General features: G+C 41.6%; 1 protein-coding gene across 4 annotated transcripts; it reads left to right on the top strand.

Moving 5' to 3' along the window:
* Positions 1–1,422: 1,422 nt before the first annotated feature.
* Positions 1,423–18,616, top strand: vldlr (very low density lipoprotein receptor). Of its 4 annotated transcripts, XM_078214309.1 has the most exons (19): positions 1,423–1,667; positions 4,866–4,985; positions 6,718–6,840; positions 7,564–7,686; positions 9,015–9,386; positions 11,174–11,296; positions 11,382–11,504; positions 11,908–12,027; positions 12,105–12,230; positions 12,828–12,999; positions 13,418–13,639; positions 13,730–13,848; positions 13,935–14,074; positions 14,230–14,371; positions 14,539–14,688; positions 16,861–16,935; positions 17,322–17,399; positions 17,638–17,807; positions 18,160–18,616. In XM_078214309.1, exons 1-19 carry the CDS (start codon positions 1,598–1,600, stop codon positions 18,193–18,195), a joined length of 2,604 nt encoding a protein of 867 aa, XP_078070435.1. In that variant the 5' UTR covers positions 1,423–1,597; the 3' UTR covers positions 18,196–18,616. The 4 variants fall into 4 exon arrangements, with proteins under 4 accessions (XP_078070435.1, XP_078070437.1, XP_078070436.1 ...); XM_078214311.1 differs by lacking the exon at positions 9,015–9,386 and having other exon boundaries at positions 1,442–1,667; positions 18,160–18,613; XM_078214310.1 differs by lacking the exon at positions 16,861–16,935 and having other exon boundaries at positions 1,442–1,667; positions 18,160–18,611.
* Positions 18,617–20,092: the final 1,476 nt, after the last annotated feature.

The following is a 20,092-nucleotide window of genomic DNA, read 5'->3' as shown; positions in this document are numbered from 1 at the left end:
ACTAGGTTGGAAAATACCTTATGCAATCCAACCAATGTCAGAACTGATTACCAGCACCACGCCTAGTGCAATCAAAACAACAAAGATGCTTGGCTAAATTCAACCCCATTAGATGTAGGACAGAAGGGTATTGATGTAGACCGATCCTTACATGATTTGGGTCCTCAATTCCGCACTTAAATGATAAAATCTATTGTGAAGTGCCTGTAATGTATGAACGATTTATTGGTTTGTCATTTTAACATAATTTTGATTCAATTTCCTTCTTTTAATATGCTGTCCACCACTTCCCTGTTACCTGCTGAGTTTGTCTATTTTATTATGACATGGTTGTCACATCTTTCCATATTCTGAACTTGATTACTTTCTCTCTATGAATATTTTCATGTAAGTTACACTGCAATTCTGCCTTTGGGCTGCAAATGTGTTTCTTGAATATAAATACCGTTCAGGCAGCACGGTGGCACAATGGTTTGCATTACTATCTCACAGCGTCAGGGACCCAGGTTTGATTCCAGTCTCGGGTGACTGCCTATGTGGAGTTTGCACATTCTTTCCGTGTCTGCATAGGTTTCCTGTGGGTGCTCCAGTTTTCTCCCACAGTCCAAAGATATGCAGGTTAGGTGGATTGGCCTTGCTAAATTGACCCTTAGTGTCCAAGATGTGTAGATTAGGGGGATTAACAGGATGAATAGCGGGTGAGGTTATGGGCATAGAGCCAGGGTAAGGTGCTCTGTCAGAGTGTGGGTGCAGACTCGATGGGCCAAATGGCCTCCTTCTGCACTGTAGGAATTCTATGATTCTACATTAACAGCAATAGAAAATGAAAAAAAATGTGTATCTCTTGTATTTTCTATCTAATATCTTTTGGTTTGCAGATTTTCATTAACTTTTGGAGTTTGTTCACTTTGTAAAAAAATTGATCTGGTAATCAGCGTCTTTCACAAGAAATTGTGAGTGTTGTGTAAGATTCAAAGCAGTAAATCCATCTGTTCAGTGTTGAGCTGATCAAACACCTGAAATATTTTATTAAATACTATCTTGCAATCGTTACAACACCACCGTAAACTTATTATAAAGAACCCTTCAGTTTAACCTGGGAATATATGAATATAAATGAACACACGACATTTGCTCTTTTACCCCGTGTGTTCCAGTTCTTTTACCCCGTGTGCCCATCTTCCAGTTCTGGCAAATCAGAACGCAAGAATGGGGGGAGAAAATATAAAAATCATTCAAAAGTCTTTGTGAGAATTCTTTAGCAGATAACACTGCAATTGACAGTGAAAACTCAATAACCGATTTGGGAGGGGGGGGGGTACATTCAGTTAATCAATCATCCTCATCCCGTCACCAAGCAGCAATATCGACAGATTATGGATTTGCCATGCAGTTATTTAACAAGGTAATTGGGTTAGGAGAGACACACGGACCAACCAGTTGTTCCAGAGAGCACAGACTGATATAAAGGCACGTCCCTGCGTCATTCTGGCGTGTCCGTCTATCCTCAGTTCGCTGAGGGAAAAAAAACCCTCATTATACCCGTTACTATTTTGGAAGACACAGTAGCTTGTGGCTGACGGTGGAATAGTGAAAGATGATTCCTTTCCGTGCGGTTTTGCCGCTGCTAATTGCAGTGTGCTCGTATCAGTGCAGCTATGTAAATGGTAAGTGTACAATGTGACTCCATTATATAAAGCTAAACCGGTGGTCGCTATATGAAGCAGGTGGCAATACAGGACCCAGAGCGATAGGGGAATAACGTATAGGAATATAGCAGTGAGTTGCTTTATAGCCCCGACCGAGCTACATTGTATTCCGCCCCCCCCCCCCCTCCCCCTAACATGTTAAGTAAACTACAAACGTAAATGGGCTTTTATTGTTGCAACAACCTTGAGGGCTTGTACATATTTCCTGTACCATTCGATTGCTGTTGGTGAACCAGCCGGTTGATTTTTTTTTTAAACCACACTGGAGTAGGAAATAGCTTGGGAATAGTCAGACCTACATATGATTAAAATGGAACATTCTATTAAAAGGGCAACAGTAACCTTAATCGTTGTGGTGATCTCGTGTGGAGGAAATATCTTGAATTAAATAGGGGGTCAGCACACCAAGAGGGGTGTACTGAGAACTTTTTTAAAAGGCGCTACACTCTTTCAAGTCCACTTTCTCCAGCGGCTTTCAACTTTTAAAAGTGACAATATTTTGATAGGTCCCCACCAGTCGGCTCTTTAAGAGCTGACATTTATGAGAAACTTTACAATACCGTATACTCGAAAAGCCATTAGATTCTTGAGGTGTGCCTGGCCCGAATTTGGTGAATGTGATGCAAGTCCCTGTTAACATTGCGTGATTGAATGGATTGGGTTCATTAACCAATCGCAGGTATAAACATGTATTAACCTGTAGTTCAAGTCGGGAGAGCCATTGGGGGGCGGTAGTTGGGAGTGTAATATTTCTTCCAGCCACGAGTTTTTACCTGTAATTAAACGCAGCTCCAGTCAAAACCCCACCTCTCACTTTGGGGTGACTTTGTTTCAAAACAACCCAAACATTTGGGAGGGGGTAGGGATGGTTGAATTGGAACATTAAACCTTGGCTGTTTACCCTGAATTCCGAGCTTATCTTTTACAGTTGACCTTGGTTCGGGAACTGCGATAGATATAATCGTCTACTTTTTTAAACCGGGTTTAGTGGCCGGCTTCACTGAGTCAAGCTCATGAAATTGTCTAATTATACTCGCTTCTATTTCTTCCCCCCCCCCCCCCTCCTTGCTGTTAAGGTTATATACACACTGCTGGGCTAGATGTGCTTGCTCAACCGGTTGTTTAATGTCCTGATTCACAAGATCCACCTCTGAAAATAATTGGACAGTTTTTGTCCAGTAACCAATCCAGACAGGTTTGTTAACGTCTCCGGCGAAACTTGTCCCCCCCCCCCCCCAAATGTTCAAACAGTATTTATCACTAGCCTCCCGGTTTTGACTTTGTCGTGTGAAACGGACCTCTCCTAGAAACATTCTAGAGTAAACTTAAGATGAACTTGAACAACCTTGAACCGTCAACGGGTTCTTCCTGCTTTTTTTTAAAGAAGCAGAGGCTTGTCTCCGCCTCTGCTCGTATGGCTGTGTAGGTAAATGGCAAATCGTGTTTCCTCTGACTTCAGTGTTTGAATGCTGGTTACAGGGCTACCGTTCTGTCCTAGATATCTAGTGTTGGAGTCACACCTGGCACAAGGAAGATAGATTGTGGTGATTAGAGATCAATTGTCTCAGTTCCAGGAGATCATCATGGTAGTGCCCTCGGCCCAACCAAATGACTTTCCTTCCATAAGATCAGAAGTGAGGAATATTCAGTACCATTCACAAGAACCAATGCCCAAAAATACAGCAAGACATAGGCTGACAAGTGGCAAGGTCATGACCATCTCCAACAAAAGGATCTAACCAGTGCCCCCAAGTGGCAAGTAACACTTCTACCAGACAATGACCATCTTGAGGATCTTACCAGTGCCCCTTGGACACCATTGAATTCTCCATTATCAGTAGGAAGAGGGGTGTATTACCATTGACCTGAAACTGGACTAGACATATGAATGCTGTGGGAATCCTGAGTAACTTGTCTCCAAGGTGTGCCCACATCTACAAGTTTGATGGATACACTCCTCTTGGAGTGCAATTCCCAACAATATCCATGGTGTTGGGGATAGTATGGTAGCATGGATAGAGGATTGGCAAACCAATGGACAATTGGGATAAGCAGAGTGCACTCAAATTGGCAACCTGTAACTAGTGGAGCACTGGGACCATAATTATTTAAATCCCTTGGATGAGAAAAGTAAGTGCCAAGTTTGCAAGTGGGGTGTCCCACATAGGTGGGAGGATGGTGGTTTAGAGGGATGTTGACCATTAAACAAATGGGCAAATGTAGTGTAGGAAAATGAGTTAAGCACCTGAGCAGGAAGAATAAATTGAGGTTGCAGCACAGGCATGTGGGGGTCCTTGTATGTACATCAGCTAGCATGCAGGTTCATCAAGTAATGGGGAAAACAAATCTAATGTTGGCCCAGTAGGCCAACTATACATGGCACTAGCTAGACCAAAAACAACAGTTTTGGTTGAGTCCAGAGAAGGTTTACTAGGTTGAACTCTTAAATGGAGGGGTTAAGTAGGTTGGGCCTTGGGTGCTCTGAGTGACACTTGTAGAATTCTTGGCTTGGTGACATATACTGAGATTGCTTTGCCTTGCAGGAGAATAGCCTCAAGAGCATATCATCAAATAGAAGGGTGCCCATATAAGACAGATGAGGGTAGTGAATCTGGAATACTTTACTATAGAGGCTGGGTTATTACATTCAAGGCTAAGATTTTTAATCCTCAAGGTCATTCTCATTGGCCTATTTCTGCTCTTGTGTCTTTGTCTTGTGGTCAAAGCTTGACACCAATCAGGGCAAAGCAGCCCTTCAACGTTCATTTTCTCCCCCACCCCAAAACAGTATCTACAAGATACATTGTAGGGACTCGGATTGAGCAGCACCTTCCAGGTCCATGACCACTATCATTTTAAAAAGATGAGAGCAGAAGAAACCTGGGAACACTACCTGGCAATTTACCATCCTTGAAAATGTATTGCCCTTTGTTTCTAGGTCAAAATCCTGACACTAATTGTTTTGGCCACATTATTGCTGTTCAAAATCTAAACTATATGGAGTCCAACTCCATTGTCAAATCTGAAGTTTAGCAACTTTCGGCATTGGGAATTGTTTGGAGGCATTCTGACTTGGTGGTCTTAACTGAAAAGCAATGCTAAATTTTGTCAAGGTTATTGTTTGAAATATAAATACATTCAATATTTTCCCTGAAGGTTCAAAAACATCTTGTGAGTCATCACAGTTTCAGTGTAGAAATGGACGCTGTATTCCCTCTGTATGGAAATGTGATGGAGATGATGACTGCTCCGATGGAAGTGATGAAAGTACCTGTGGTAAGTAACTCAAATGTCCCAATTTGACCTCTTGCTTTCCACCCGTGAGACTATATGCTAATACATCAACAACAGCATTCCTTTGGCCAACCCCCTTTCTGATGCTAGCCAGAATTAATTGGCACAATGAGAAAATATCTTTGGGTTTTAAGATGCAAATGCATATTGCAATGAACTACAAGAGAATTTCATTTGCCACAACATGTTGGAAGAAAGATGTTAAACATTAGTACTTTGCCATATTCATATACAAATTAGTAATCTTATTTAGTTTGTCTTTAAGATGACTCCCTATTCTTGAGCATGTCTACAGTCTTGTATCCACTAGGTGAGCATTGTTAAAGCTAGCTCATCAGCCATCTCCTGTACCACATCCTTGATTGATTCCAAGTAGCTTCACTGTCACACTGACATCAGTAGTCTTGGCATTTATGACTTATTGAACTGGTTTATAATTTGAATCTTGAAGCTGTTTACATGATCTAACACCTTGGTGGTCCATGCTAGGTTTTTAAGCTTCAAATGGGTCTATTTCAAGGTGATGCCATCTAGGAATTCATCCATTTCCTGTGAAAATCCAATGGTCAGTAACCATGGATACTGTTTCTTGAGGGGTTGTATAAGGGGTCCTGCCTTTAGTTAGAGATTAAGGCATAGATGTTGCTTGCTGCAGTAGAGTGCACCATTTGTAATACTAGTTAATATTGAATATACATTCAATCTGGTTTCAGATACTGACTTGATGAGCAGTACTCTAAAAAATACATGTACATCATAAGATGTCCTGATGGGGGTGCAAAGACATTGGAGCAATAACTTCAATGCAGTGGAGAGCTGGGAGGATCAGATTGGGTGATTTAAATATTGCCATCTCTCTCCTTGGATTCTAACCTTGGGATGTAGTCAGGGTCAATAATTAACAAATCTCTTGATTAGACCGCAAATGTGAAGCAGAATGAACTGAATTTTCATGGACCCAACAGTTTAGTGACCCTGGACAGACTAGATGTTGATATCTGTCCTATTTGTATAGTTGTAGGGATGGCTTCCCTTATTTTATGCCTGTTAAGATTACCTGGCTGCTTCAAGTAGAACCCTCAAGGATAACTTAAAACTACCTGCATCAACATTTTTGTTAGACAATTGATCAGAATCAGTTGTAGTCTCCCTCCAGTGTCCTACATGCTGTCCCTTTGTAACATCATACAAACTGTTTCTCTATCACCTTGGGATATTAACTCTTTAAATGTAATCAAATAACAGCATGGTGAACTGACTACTTTACTGCAGTTTTGAGAAGCTAGACTTGGAGAATCAGACATGTTCGAATATCAATGGCTATTAGATTCTCTACATGTTGCACAAGGTGCTTCAATACAATCCAAGAAATGGTATTTGAAGTTGTCTACCTAGAACAAATTGACCAAACAATTTTTTTCTCAACTCAGAACTGAGGTTGAAGATGGTAATATCAGTTGCCTTCCAACATGACTTCTGCTAATCATTTTCAATAGAAACAATACATGCTCTGGAGTGTCTTTCAGCCTATTCTAATGGCTTTATTTACACCCCTGTACTGAAGCTGGTTTTATTTGAAGCTCCCAATACTTTGGTTATGGCCACTGAATTGTTTCAATGATTTTGGGAACATGGCTATTTAAACATTTGAGATTTGGGGGTTAAATCTGCTTCCAGGATGAAGTTGATATTTTATGTACACTATATTTCTCAGCTAAGAAGACCTGTGGTGGTTCTGACTTTGTGTGCCATGATGGACATTGTGTGCCTAGTAGGTGGCAGTGTGATGGTGATGCTGATTGTGAAGATGGGTCAGATGAAAGCCCAGAAGTCTGTCGTGAGTATTACTAACCTATTTTCTAATTTGTATGAAGTAAGCTAATTCTGTCCTATCTGCACCCCCAAGCGGATTGGGATTCTCTGGTTAGCACTGCTGCCTCAATGCCAGGGACCTGGGTTTGATTCCTGGCTTGGGTCACTGGAGTTTGCACATTCTGCCTGTGGGTTTCCTCTGGGTGCTCCAGTTACCTCCCACAGGCTGAAAGACATGCTGGTTAGGTGCACTGACCCAAACAGTTGCTGGAGTGTGGCAACTAGGGGAATTTCACAGTAATTACTTTGCAGTATTAATGTAAGCCTTACTTGTGACTAAAACTTCACTTTGACTCCAGTCCCAAAGAAGTTGGTCTGTCTTGATAGTCACAATTTTGGGACCCTAATGAGAATTGTTGCAAGCCAAAACCATGCATAATACTCTAACTAGTTTAAAAGTTAAAGATGCTGCATGGTCACAGTAAAAAGGCACTATAGATGGTCCTGTGCTAACATCTCCCCTTGATTAGTTAGTATCAGCCTTTTTTCCAGACTAATGATATCAGATATTGGTATCTTGCCTTCCATGACCTGGGTATAGATATCAATATGATCTATGGGCATGACAGTAATGGTCATCATCAAGAATAGTCCTATTTTGCATGGGGGGGCCCTTCACCTTTTTGTGCACTTTAATTGCTTAATTAGTGTTACTCAACAATACTAAAGCTTGTGTCTTTGCTTTCAGACATGAGAACTTGTCGGGTCAATGAAGTCAACTGTAGCCCTAGATCTACTCAATGTATTCCTATACCCTGGAGATGTGATGGTGAAACAGATTGTGATGATGGTGGAGATGAGGCAAATTGTGGTAAGTAATTCTTAAACTTGGCATAATAATTCTTTCCCAGTGAGGATAGAATTGACACCACAGCTAGGAGAAACATATTTTTCCTGTCTAGGCCCCTCATAATTTTGTACACTTCAACAGTAACCCCTTGTCTCATTTCATGAATACCCCTAACCTATACAATCTCATAACAGCAATTTTCAAGCCCTAGCAACATTTGAGAATTTCCTGAGCAGTCCATCCAGCAATATTATAACCAGAATTCCAGCTGTGGCTTAATTGGCATTTTGTACAATTCCCCCATGCGCTCGGCCACCTTCATGGACCTGCACACGTGCAGTCCAAGGTTTCTTGTGTATTCTTTACTTTCTCTCCCCTATCAACTGTATGGCAAATTTCCCAGTCTCTCAACCCACATGTGCAGCCAGCAGCTAGGGGCCCCAACACTTAAGCCATGTGGAACACCACTGGAAACTGCTTTCCACTCCAACATCAACCATTACCCATTGTTTCCTGTCACTGAGCCAATTTTGGATCCAACCTGCTATCTTGCCTTGTTTATCAACTAGATTGCCATGTGAACTATAATCCACTGCATTGCCCTCATCAATCCTCAGTTAGCAAGATATGATCGGTTTTTTTTCCTTCATATAAAACCATGCTGACTATCCTTAATCAATCCATACTTTGTCTCATTCTTTCCAATAACTTGCCCACCACTGAAGTCAGACTGACCAGGCCATAGTTTTCTGGCTTATCCCTTGCACCCTTTGGTACAACACAAGACCTAATGCTAATGAATATCTGCACTTGCTATTTCCAGTCAAGCTTGGAAATTTTAAAGCTTGATGGAGCTAGCAGTGACCAGTTGGGACATACCTTTGTACTCCTGCTATAGCACAGCTCCAACTGCCTTTGTCTTTGCATATTGCAGAAGAGCATATGCAACATTAAGGTTAATTGAAGTGATTCAATTTTCAAACATGAAGCTGACCTTCCCAAACTATTTCTAAATTGGCCTTGAATCATCACTACAGGACAAATGTTAATCCCAGCAATTGAACCTCTAACCCTGGATTAACAGTTACCACCACCATGAGCTTTGATGCTAATTTGGTCCTTCACTCCACTTCTATCCTTCACTCACCAAATCAGTAAGACAATCTTTTCAAAAGCTCAGACTATCAGCAGATTGCTGGAGAGCTCTCTGCCAATTAACATGCAAGAAAAATCCAGATGGGTGTATGCCATCTTTCACCGGATAACAATTGCATTAGTGGTTGGTAAACTAACAAGGTCTCAATGAGAAGTGGCACAAGTGCAATTTTAAAAATGGTGTTCTTTTACAGATGCTCTCACTTGCAGTGCACTAGAATTTACATGCACCAGTGGCAGATGCATTTCAAAGACATTTGTCTGCAATGGTGAAGATGATTGTGGTGATGGAAGTGATGAAAAAGACTGTGCACCACCAACCTGTGGCCCACATGAATTTCAGTGCAATAGTTCAGAATGTATCCCTCTGCAATGGGTGTGTGACAGTGATATTGACTGCACTGATCACTCTGATGAATCTCCAGAACATTGTGGACGCACCCTTCCTCCCCTCATAAAATGCTCTGCTGCTGAGATCAGATGTGATTCAGGTGAATGCATCCACCGCAGATGGTTCTGTGATGGTGATCCTGACTGCAAAGATGAAAGTGATGAAGCAAATTGTCGTAAGTATTAAGCTGCTACTTGCAAGGTGTCTAATAGTTAAGGACCCCATGCACCCTGGACATTCTCACTTCCACCTTTTCCATTTTGGGGGGGTGGGAGAATACAAAAGTCTGAGGTCACATATCAACTGACTCAAGAACAGCTTCCCTGCTGCTGTCAGACTTTTGAATGGACCTAACTTGCATTAAGTTGATCTTTCTCTACACCCTAGCTATGACTGCAACACCACACTCCATTTTTCTATGAACCATATGCTTTGTCTATAGCATGCAAGAAACAATACTTTTCACTGAATGCTAATACACGTGACAATAAATCAAATTCTTATTCCCACCATGTAGCTGATTTAAATTTAGAATTGAAGCCAGTAACATTAGTCACCATCTAGTTCTATCTGCAACACCCACTCCTGCCTTTTTTGCACACCCTTGTCTAGATGACCTGCAAAGTGCTTCTCACAGCAAACTTAATGCTGCCTTCAAGGCAACAAGTTCCCTGGTAAAATGGGAAGGGCAGCACGGTAGCATAGTGGTTAGCACTGCTGCTTCACAGCTCCAGGGACCTGGTTTCAATTCCTGGCTTGGGTCACTGTCTGTGGACTTTGCACATTCTTGTGTCTGTGTGCGTTTCCTCCAGGTGCTCCAGTTTCCTCCCACAGTCCAAAGATGTGTGGGTTAGGTTGATTGGCCATGCAAAATTGCCCCTTAGTGTCCTGAGATGTGTAGGTTGGAGGGATTAGTGGGTAAATGTGTAGGGATATGGGGGTAGGGCCTGGGTGGGATTGTGGTTGGTGCAGACCTAATGGCCTCTTTCTGCACTGCAGGGTTTCTATGAATTCTATCTATGAATAAGTTCACATTTGGAGTGATTGCTGGCAGCAAAACCACAACATCACTGCAGAATTTCAGGGCAGGGTCCTTGCTACATCAATGGTTTAAGTTGGTGTTCAGTTTCATATTATAGTCCTTGCTTGCATTCAGGCCTGTTGTGACACAGTAACATCCATAACCCCTTCCTCCTCTTGCAATTTAATAAGCTTTCTCTCCTTGGAGTTTATGATAATGGCATTATCACTTTGCTTCCCCCACAATCCTGGAGCACCAGTCAATACAAGGGTGCAGGGTTCCAATCTCTATTTTGGTGCTGCTGCTTGACCCAGTGTACTGTCAAATGACACATTGAATTTAGGTTTCTGGACAATCAGTCCTGTTACAGATCATGTTTTTCAAAGTGACTTTTTCACTTGCTTGTATACTCTTCTTTCCTCATCCCCTGCAACCTTGATGTAGCTCAAGTTGCATGATGACTCACCAAGATTTCTTGCAACCATTTTTACCCAGAAAGATGAGGGCCATAGGCACATGAGAATGTCTTCAATGACATTTTTTGCCAAGTGAAAACTTGCAATTCCTTAAGACTGGATTACCAGTAATTCAAGAGCAGCCCATCACTAAACCAGGACAAACAGTTAAACATCAATTCCAACATTCTGCAATCTACTCCTCCCTGCTAGGATGTCTATAACTGGTGGTATTGTCACTGGATTGGTAATACTCTAGGGACCCAGGTTCAAATCCCACTATGAAACCCATCTGGTTCACAAATGTCCTTTTTAGGGAAGGAAATCTGCCATTCTTGGTCTGACCTACATTTGACTCCAGAGCCACAGCAATGTGGTTGACTCTTGAATGCTGGCCCAGCCAGTGACACCTGCATCCCATGACTGAATAGCTACCAAGAGCCCAAATTCTGGTCCACAAATCTCAATGGGCTTCATTCTTTTCAGCTCCTCAAACTTGCAGACCAGATCATTTCCGATGTGGTGATGGTGGCTGCATCCATGGAAGCAGACAATGTAATGGATTCAGAGATTGTACTGATGGCACTGATGAGGTTAACTGCAGAAACAGTAAGTGTCCTAGTTTCATTAGACAGTTTTAACATGGCATGTTTGTGTACTGGTTGAACAACTTTTTAACATTGGCATTCTTTAGTTACAGAGTGCACTGGTCCAACAAACTTCAAATGTCATAGTGGAGAATGTATTGACATGACTCAAGTGTGTAATCAGCAGCAGGATTGCACAGACTGGAGTGATGAACCCCTTAAAGAATGTAGTAAGTGGATTGTATCACTTTTTGGCAATCATGGATCTGAAGTCTAATTGTCAGCTTTGTATTTGGTCATGGTGGATCAAACAATAACCAAGAGTTAATTGTTATAGTATTTATTGTTCCTCCTGAATTGTTTCCTGGCTCTTGCATGGAGTAGCTTCACTTACCAGTTCCTAGTGGTTGAATATTAACTTTATTTTCAAATTAATCCTAACATTTGTAGCACAATTGGAATCTGGGTTCAGCTTTTAAAAAAAAATTGCAGTTTTTTACAAACACAACTCTGTCACAATTGCAGCTTGCTCTGAGTTATATCCACATTACCAAGCTTCCAACCTGTCCATAGACTTCAGTCTTGCCTACTAAGTCAACAATTGATAGCTGATTAGTATCTCTTTGTATACAGACTTGAATGAATGCTTGGAGAACAATGGAGAATGCTCTCACATCTGCAGAGATCTTGTCCTTGGTTATGAATGTGACTGCCCTGCTGGTTTCCAGCTGATTGACAGGAAAACATGTGGAGGTAAATTGACACTAATCTTCCAAAAGAATATTGTTGCACTTTGTTTGAATATTGAATTTATTGTACTTGCTCTACAGATGTTGACGAATGTCAAAATCCTGGGGTTTGCAGTCAAAAATGTATCAACTTGAAAGGAGGCTATAAATGTGAATGCTATGATGGATATCAAATGGATCCCACCAATGGAGTTTGCAAGGCAATAGGTAAGAAACCTGGTTCCTAATGCTGCTAATTACAATCTTTCCAAGCATGCAAAGATCTTGGTCATAAATCTAGGATCAAAGAAATTTGCACAAACTAAACTGGTTAGATGGCCCTCCAGTACTGACTTGCACCCAAATTCACCTGAAAGTTTATAGAATTTGACCACTTGGACAAATGGCTTCAAACTACTTCCAGTCTGCACAACTGGTTAGCACTGCTGCCTCAGTGCCAGGGAACCAGGTTCAATTCCCAGCTTGGGTCACTGTCTGTGTGGAGTTTGCACATTCTCCCCATGTCTGCATGGGTTTCCTCCAGGTGCTCATTTCCTCACACAATCCAAAGATGTGTGGGTTAGGTGGATTGGTCATGCTAAATTGTCCCTTAATGTCAGGGAGACAAGCTAGGGTACATGGGGGTTATGGGGATAGGACTGGGTGGGACTGGTCAGTGCAGACTCAATAGGCAAATGGCTGCCTTCTGCACTGGGATTCTATGATTATTGTGTGGGTGTTTGCCTATTGACCATGCTGTTTGTACCTGATCATGTTGTTCTCACTTGCAAAAACAACCTATTCAATGAAACTGCTTTTGAACAGGTAAAGAACCCTATTTAATGTTCACTAATCGTCGTGATATCCGGAAAATAGGACTGGAGCACAAGGAGTATACTGAAGTAGTTGAGCAGCTAAGGAATACTGTAGCCCTGGATGCAGATATTGCAGCACAAATAATTTTCTGGGCTGACTTGGGACAACGGGCAATTTTCAGGTAATTGAACAGCTTATGGACTGATTCGTGAGCATAGACCAGTAACTGTTGTAGATTTCAAAATACACATTTTAGCAAACATGTACTAGAAGCTGGCATAATGCTGTACATAGCATTGGACCTTCTGTCTTTGCCTTGAAGAAAAAATCTGGCCCACAGTTTACTATACACTCTGCACTTTACAACCAGGCTGCACCTCACTTGCTACCTTCCAACCTATTTCCTCTTTTCTTCCCCCACTCCCCAAAAAACCACCTAGTGCCCAAATTTCTTTCCATGAACATGGATAGTGAGTTCTAATAACCCTTTCATTTTGGACAAGTTCAGGGAGGCTCACTATCCAACTAGCAGTGTAATGCTCATTTTCATGAATTGAACTACATTTTTAAACTTGCTAACTAGTCATAATCTCTTGTAGCACTTCTGTAGATCCACGGAGTTCAGACAACCACTCCAGGATTGTTGGTGACGTCCGAATCCCTGTGGGTATTGCTGTTGACTGGATTTACAAGAACATTTACTGGACTGATCTGGGTTTTAAAACTCTCTCTGTGGCTACCTTTGATGGAACCAAAAAGAAGATCCTCTTTGACACTGATCTAAGGGAACCAGCTTCTGTAGCTGTTGATCCACTAACTGGGTACATAACTCCATTTGGAATTTAATTTTCATTGTAGTTGGATACTTGTTTTGTAAAATACTTGACTGACTGTTGCAACTTCCTGTACAGTTTTGTTTACTGGTCAGACTGGGGTGAACCTGCAAAGATAGAAAAAGCAGGAATGAATGGTGTTGACCGACAGCTCCTTGTTACCAGAAATATTCAATGGCCCAATGGCATTACACTTGGTAAGTCAATCCCAATTCTCAAGTTTGAGTTGCTTCCCCTCTTGGTTTGGGTTTTTGCTGATGAAGCTAATGCTCATTGTTCACAGATCTCGTGAAAAGCCGCCTCTATTGGGTTGACTCAAAAATGCACACATTATCCAGTGTGAACCTAAGTGGACAAGATAGAAGAAGGGTGCTTTTGTCGCATGAGTTTCTTGCTCATCCTTTTGCTGTTACAGTATTTGAAGTAAGTGTTTTATCTTTGTCTCCTGCCACAAAAGCTCCTAACTAACACTTGAAGGAGCTTGCTTATCTTTGGGACACTAAAATAACAGGTGCACAACCTTTGTCAATGTTTTCATGTGAAAAGAACATGTATCACCATCCAACTCTTGGTTTTAGGACCGTGTATTCTGGACTGATGGAGAAAATGAAGCTATTTATGGAGCCAACAAATTCACAGGAGTAGATGTAGTCCTCCTTGCTTCAAACCTTAATGAACCTCAAGATATCATAGTTTACCATGAACTTGTACAGCCTTCAGGTATGAACCTTTAAACAGCTTTTTAACTAATGCTGGCAGACCTGAATCTTTTAGCATTTTCCATTGTAGAAGCACAACCTTTGCATGCCAAACTCCAACTCCATCTGTTTGAAGTTGCCATGTTCTACCTTGAATAATCCATTACAATATGTAACTGTTTTTTGCAGGCAAAAACTGGTGCAATGAAAGAGTGAAGAATGGAGGCTGTGAACACATGTGTCTACCTGCTCCTCAAATTAACAGCCATTCACCAAAGTACACCTGTGTATGCCTATCTGGAATGGAGCTAGCACAAGATGGCCAACAATGTATAATGGGTATGCAAGAATTCAACTGTTAGCTGAGTAATTGGCCTTCATGCTTGTATGAAGCTCTTTGGGAACCCCTTCAGCCTGTTCCAACATGCCAAAAGATCATGGCTGATGCAACCTCCACTCCACATTCCCACCTCACCCCAGTTGGGTGAAGTTTAAGTCTGCCTTGAATATTCAGACTCTGCTTCCAACTTTTGGGAGGCATTCTGGAGACGACCAACCCCAGTTTTAATTCAATTTTCCAAATCAACATCTCTTCTAACCTGTCAAGGCCCCTTGGGATCTTTCTCAACTCCAGCAGATATAAGCCTAGTCTGCCCAGACAACCATCCATTCCAGGTATTTGTTTACACCAACTGTTTATGATGTATTTTACATTCTTTTTGAAGAACCCAACTCTAAACAGCAATCCAGATGCTTCTCAATACTCTGAAGCATAGCTTGTTTTTGTATTCAATACAATTCCCTCAACATTATTAGCTTTCCTAATTACTTGCTGTCACTGTACCTGCATACTAACCTCTCCATAATCATCTGGATAATGTGCTTTCCTGCCAAAATACCTGTTTTCACTTTCCCACATTGTACTCCATTTTATTGCCAGCTTTGTTAATTTGCTTTTGTCTCTTTGTAGCCTCCATCTTGATTTCAGTAAATTTGGTAACCATGCCTTAAGCTGCAGTTCCAAGCACTAATGCTGTGGCACCCACTTGGTTACATTTTGTTGGTGCCTTTGTCTGCAAACCTTTGAGCACCTTAAGTAAAATGTAACCACTAGTTTCCCTCTTGGCTGAGCACTAATACAAAACCATGTTGACTCTGCCTATGCCCTACTATAATGTGGTTTTTAACATGAGACAGTAACTTGTAGCCTGTAGTTTCTAACTTTTGTCTCCCACTTTATGTAACCTTCCCTTCAGAAAATTAAAACTAATTCATGTGCATACCCTCATCCTCAGATTTGTTTTGTATAGCACCAATACATCGCTTTCTCTCCTATACTTTCAATCTTTAACAACTTTATTTTCTGATTTTACAAACTTTTCCATATGAAATTTCTTGCCTTGCCTCAAACCTTTCCGAACTTGCTTTCTTGCCTCCACATAACACTTGGTATTTTGTATGGACCGTGACTACCAGAGCTCCCCTCTATGTATGAGCAGATGCTTGCCTGGTGCCAGGGCTTGGAACAACTACTATCTGAGCTTTTCTTTGCAGCAGAGAAGTGTCAAAATCCCTCATGTTGGCCTACAATATTTTTCTTCCACCTGCATCATGGCCAGTCTGCTCATCCATCACAGACCTCATTTTACCTACACTGCAAACACCTCAACCTGTTTATTGCAATGTCTGAACTCCACTACCTACTTGGTTCCTCTTGCCTAATTCAGTCATATCTTTCTGTTCCTCATTACTGACCAAAACAGACTGAGGTGTGACATCTTAATTTCTGGATATTGTTCAATCTCCCTACTCTTCCCTTCTAGGGAAGGAAAATCATTGTCGGGGGGAGGAATAGTTCTGCCTAGGACCTGACCCTGATGTCCTAGGGCTGAGGTTATGGTTAGAGGTCAAACATTTTTGTGGTACAGGACTCCAACTAAAGATTGGAGTTGCATAATGCTGCCTTGATGTCAAGGCAGTTAGCCTCTGCTTGGCTGTTTTGTCCATATGATGTCATGCAGATCCTAAGATTTATTCTACCATGTAGTTGGGCAAATGTTCTAAACTGAATTAGTTTATTCTAGAACGCCAATCTTTCAGCACAAGACTAGGTGGTAGCCAGGGCCCATAATATTGTTTCCAACACCTTCAGCCAAGTAGATTGACATCTGTGATGGGACCTAGCTGAAATTAGCACTGGTGGGTTCATATAACTGCTCACCTACTTGTTGTCCAACATTTTTTGGAACTATGACAATATTGCAGGGCTTCATCAGTTGGTTTTTGGCTCTTGTGGTGATGCTTCCACTAAAAATCCAGTAATTGGCACTTGGAAGTGAGGGATGAGCTTGTGGTTACTGGCCCACTGAATATCATGGGTCAGAGATCTAGCAGCTGGACAGTGTTGCTCAACACAAGGCCACTCAACCAGACCTCATGGACATAGATCCAAGTGAGTAAAGCAAGATGGAACTTGTGACATGCCCTTCTAAAGTAATGTTTCTTTTCCAGGAACTGCGAACACTAGGCGTACACCCATTCTCTCTCCTACAGCTCATCTCATAATGTCCACTATCCGGCCTAGAGGTAACTTGATTCTACTGGTTCACTCCAGTCTTGTTGAACTTTGGGGCAGGGGAGAAGAGGTTTAAACTAGTCCTGAATCAGGATTAAACTTGTGAAAAGCACCTATTCTTTGGCCCAGTGCTAATAGAGAAAAGAGCAAGAAGCAAATCACCTTGCAGAAATTGGTTAAGCTACTATTGTATCCACTGCTCTAACCCACCTATTTATTTTGGGCTTCCTGGCAAATGACTATTGCAATAATTGCACCAGCATTAAATGGTTTTTCAATGAACCAATGGGTGACCATAGTTTCACCCTGTGAAATGAATGGTTGGGTAGTGATTCATGGAGGCTTGGCTTCTGCAGTATTTTTATACCTTTGGTCAAACTGCTTTCTATTGTTGCAGATGTAAATACAAGTGTTCCACTTCAAGTGAGCCAGTTTGGGAAAGGATCAACAGCTGTCTGGATCATCCTTCCTGTTTGTAAGTTAAAATACAACCATTTTAACTTCCTGATCTGGAGTATGGCTATTTAAACCTTTATTCAAGATCCCACCCAGCAAAATCTCTAAAGAACCCCAGTCTTGTGTATCCAACAATGACCCGCACCCCCCAAATCCTGTCACTAATGTCTGACATAGCTGGTATTTCTCTCCTTGGTAGAGAACAAGGTGTGGTCTGAAGTTTTTGTTTACTCAATTACCTTTAATTTAAATTTCAGTGCTGCTGGTGATAGCCTGTGTGGCTGGTTATATTTCATGGCGCAACTGGCAAAACAAGAACACAAAAAGCATGAACTTTGATAATCCTGTCTACTTGAAAACTACAGAGGATGACTTGAATATTGATCTCAACAGACAAAGTCAAGCAGTTGGTCATACCTACCCTGCAGTAAGTAATGAGGGGGCATCTTGTTTTCTTCCCTTGATGCTTGTGTACTTTCCACTAATTGGAAGCTTGTCTAAACCATCCACATCACCAATTATGCTCATTTAATATCACTAGTCAGAAGTTGATTACAACTTGCTATTTCCCATGTCCAACTGTATGAACCTATTTTTTTTCCAGCATTCAATTGACTGTTGGGATTGGACAAAACAGCCACCTGGGTTTTGGAACCTCTGGTTTACTAGTCTTGTGACTTGTCTGCAAGTCTTGTCTGCTCCTATTAGCATTAGGGTTCAACAGTTGTCCACCACTTGTCTGTTTTGGCTCCAATTAACTGACTTTTTTAAAATTGTAGATCTCGATTGTCAACACAGAAGATGACTCGGCTTGATGTTTCTCCTGGAGGGTTTCTTTTCATCAACCCAGTTTGATATTCAGCTCAGTGACACCATATCCAGATGAGAGCATGTAGTGTGGTTTGTGGACAGCATTTCCTACTACATATATTTATTTAAAGGAGTAAAATGTCACTGCTACCATTCCTCAATCTTGCAGTATTGAAATGACTTTGCAAGCAATTTCACCTTTTGTGGTGATGAACTGCAGACTTGGATACTGTGTGTATAAACTTGTAAATATTGAGCATTTTGAATACTCTGTAAATAACCTTTTGCAATGGTTGGGGTACAAGGGACAGAACTGATACCAAACTGCCATGGGTTTGTAAGTTTTTATATGACTGACAAATTTCTGTAACATTGTTTTCAAATTATGGCAATGTTGATGAAATAAATGAATAATTGCACTAGTTGAATATTGAATTGCATTTTCCTCTAGCAGGGAACAAAGCAAACTGCAGGTTCATGGTGTCAATCTAGAAGCATGGTTAGAGGTTTGGCTCAGTGGGGTGCCATGAGATTGGTGTTGCCTCAAACAAAAATCTACATAAGGACTTTGGACAGGGTATTGTGGGCAAACACTTGATGGATAGCATGTAGTCAAGCCATGAGTGTCTAAAATGGGGGTACTGATGCACAAGGACAGCCAGAACTTTGTATTGTAAAGATAAATTGAGAAATATCTTGTGCCTGTGGTTTTTTTAAAAAATCTTCCAGGGGGATGGGTGCATTGGAAGTAGCTCTAAGCCTTCACTGGGTTGAGGTTTCCTTGAAGTAAGGTTGGGCTGTGCCTACTTGAGGGAGATTACAACTAGGATCCTGAGGGAGCTTAATGGGGGGCAGGGGAAGGATTCCAGAACTAGGAGGTACCATTTTAGACTGGCTCAGTTTCCAAGGCTTTTCCATCAGATTCTCAAGCCAGGATCCTAAACAATAGACTTGAGCAGCAAAATGGGTGCCTCCAGAACTTCATTGGCTTTTGAATATCAATGAACTTGAAGTTCATGGTGGTTAATTCTGTGCTAAAAGCCTGTAATGAACCGTTGAAAAGAATTATAGCATGCATCTGCCAATAACCTTGTTGTGCACTTCTGGTTTTGAGTCTCCTCTACAGTGGAAGCTTTAAAGTCCACCCTTGAAGGTTGAAGTTCCCCTGCAATAGATTGCCTCTTCTGATCACCTTCCCTCAACCCCATAATATTTTTAATGCGCGTCTCATACCATCTTTCTGGATAACCTATCTGGCCAGTCATTTTGCCATAATCCACATTCCTGACTATTTGTGGGGGCACCAGCATTTAAGACTATTCTTCAGTGGTGCATTTAGCAAATGCAATTCCTGACTGCCTCATTTGCTGTACTTTAAGGTGGTCAGACCACCATTCAGTAAGGACACCCCTCATAACATGCACCATTTGTCCATAAGAGGTTTGTACTGAGGCCCCAGTGGCAGATTAGCTGCAAAGGGGCCCTGGTCTGTCTTGAACTGTTTAGCATGGGTCAGATTGTCACTTGATAGATGGTGTCCCATTGATCCAAAGGATGTTGAAGGCAGGATGCTCCACATGGGCCTGGATAGTAGATGGTTGGGTTGTTGTCAGTGGCTGTGTGGGAGAGGTTGATGGGCAGTGATCTTGCCAAAATTGGTGTACACTGCAGTCAGATGGGGCAGGCACTGTTGTGGCATCCCACAAATTTAGTTAGTAGCTTGTTTTGACCTTGCTGGTGTTTCTTCAGCTAGGAATGTTGGGTTGTGATCATGCTATACAATTTCTTTTGGCACTGACATTTTTGTGAAGGTGGAATACACCTAGAATTGGTGAATCCAATGGTGGTCTCCTAGCCTGTTGCCTCCATGCACTTCTCCCTTGCCCCAAGGTGCACTCCATC

Source organism: Mustelus asterias, chromosome 6, assembly GCF_964213995.1.
Source record: "Mustelus asterias chromosome 6, sMusAst1.hap1.1, whole genome shotgun sequence".
NCBI lineage: Eukaryota > Metazoa > Chordata > Chondrichthyes > Carcharhiniformes > Triakidae > Mustelus > Mustelus asterias.
Note: the sequence above shows the minus strand (reverse complement) of the source record. Positions and strands in the feature narration are given on the sequence as shown.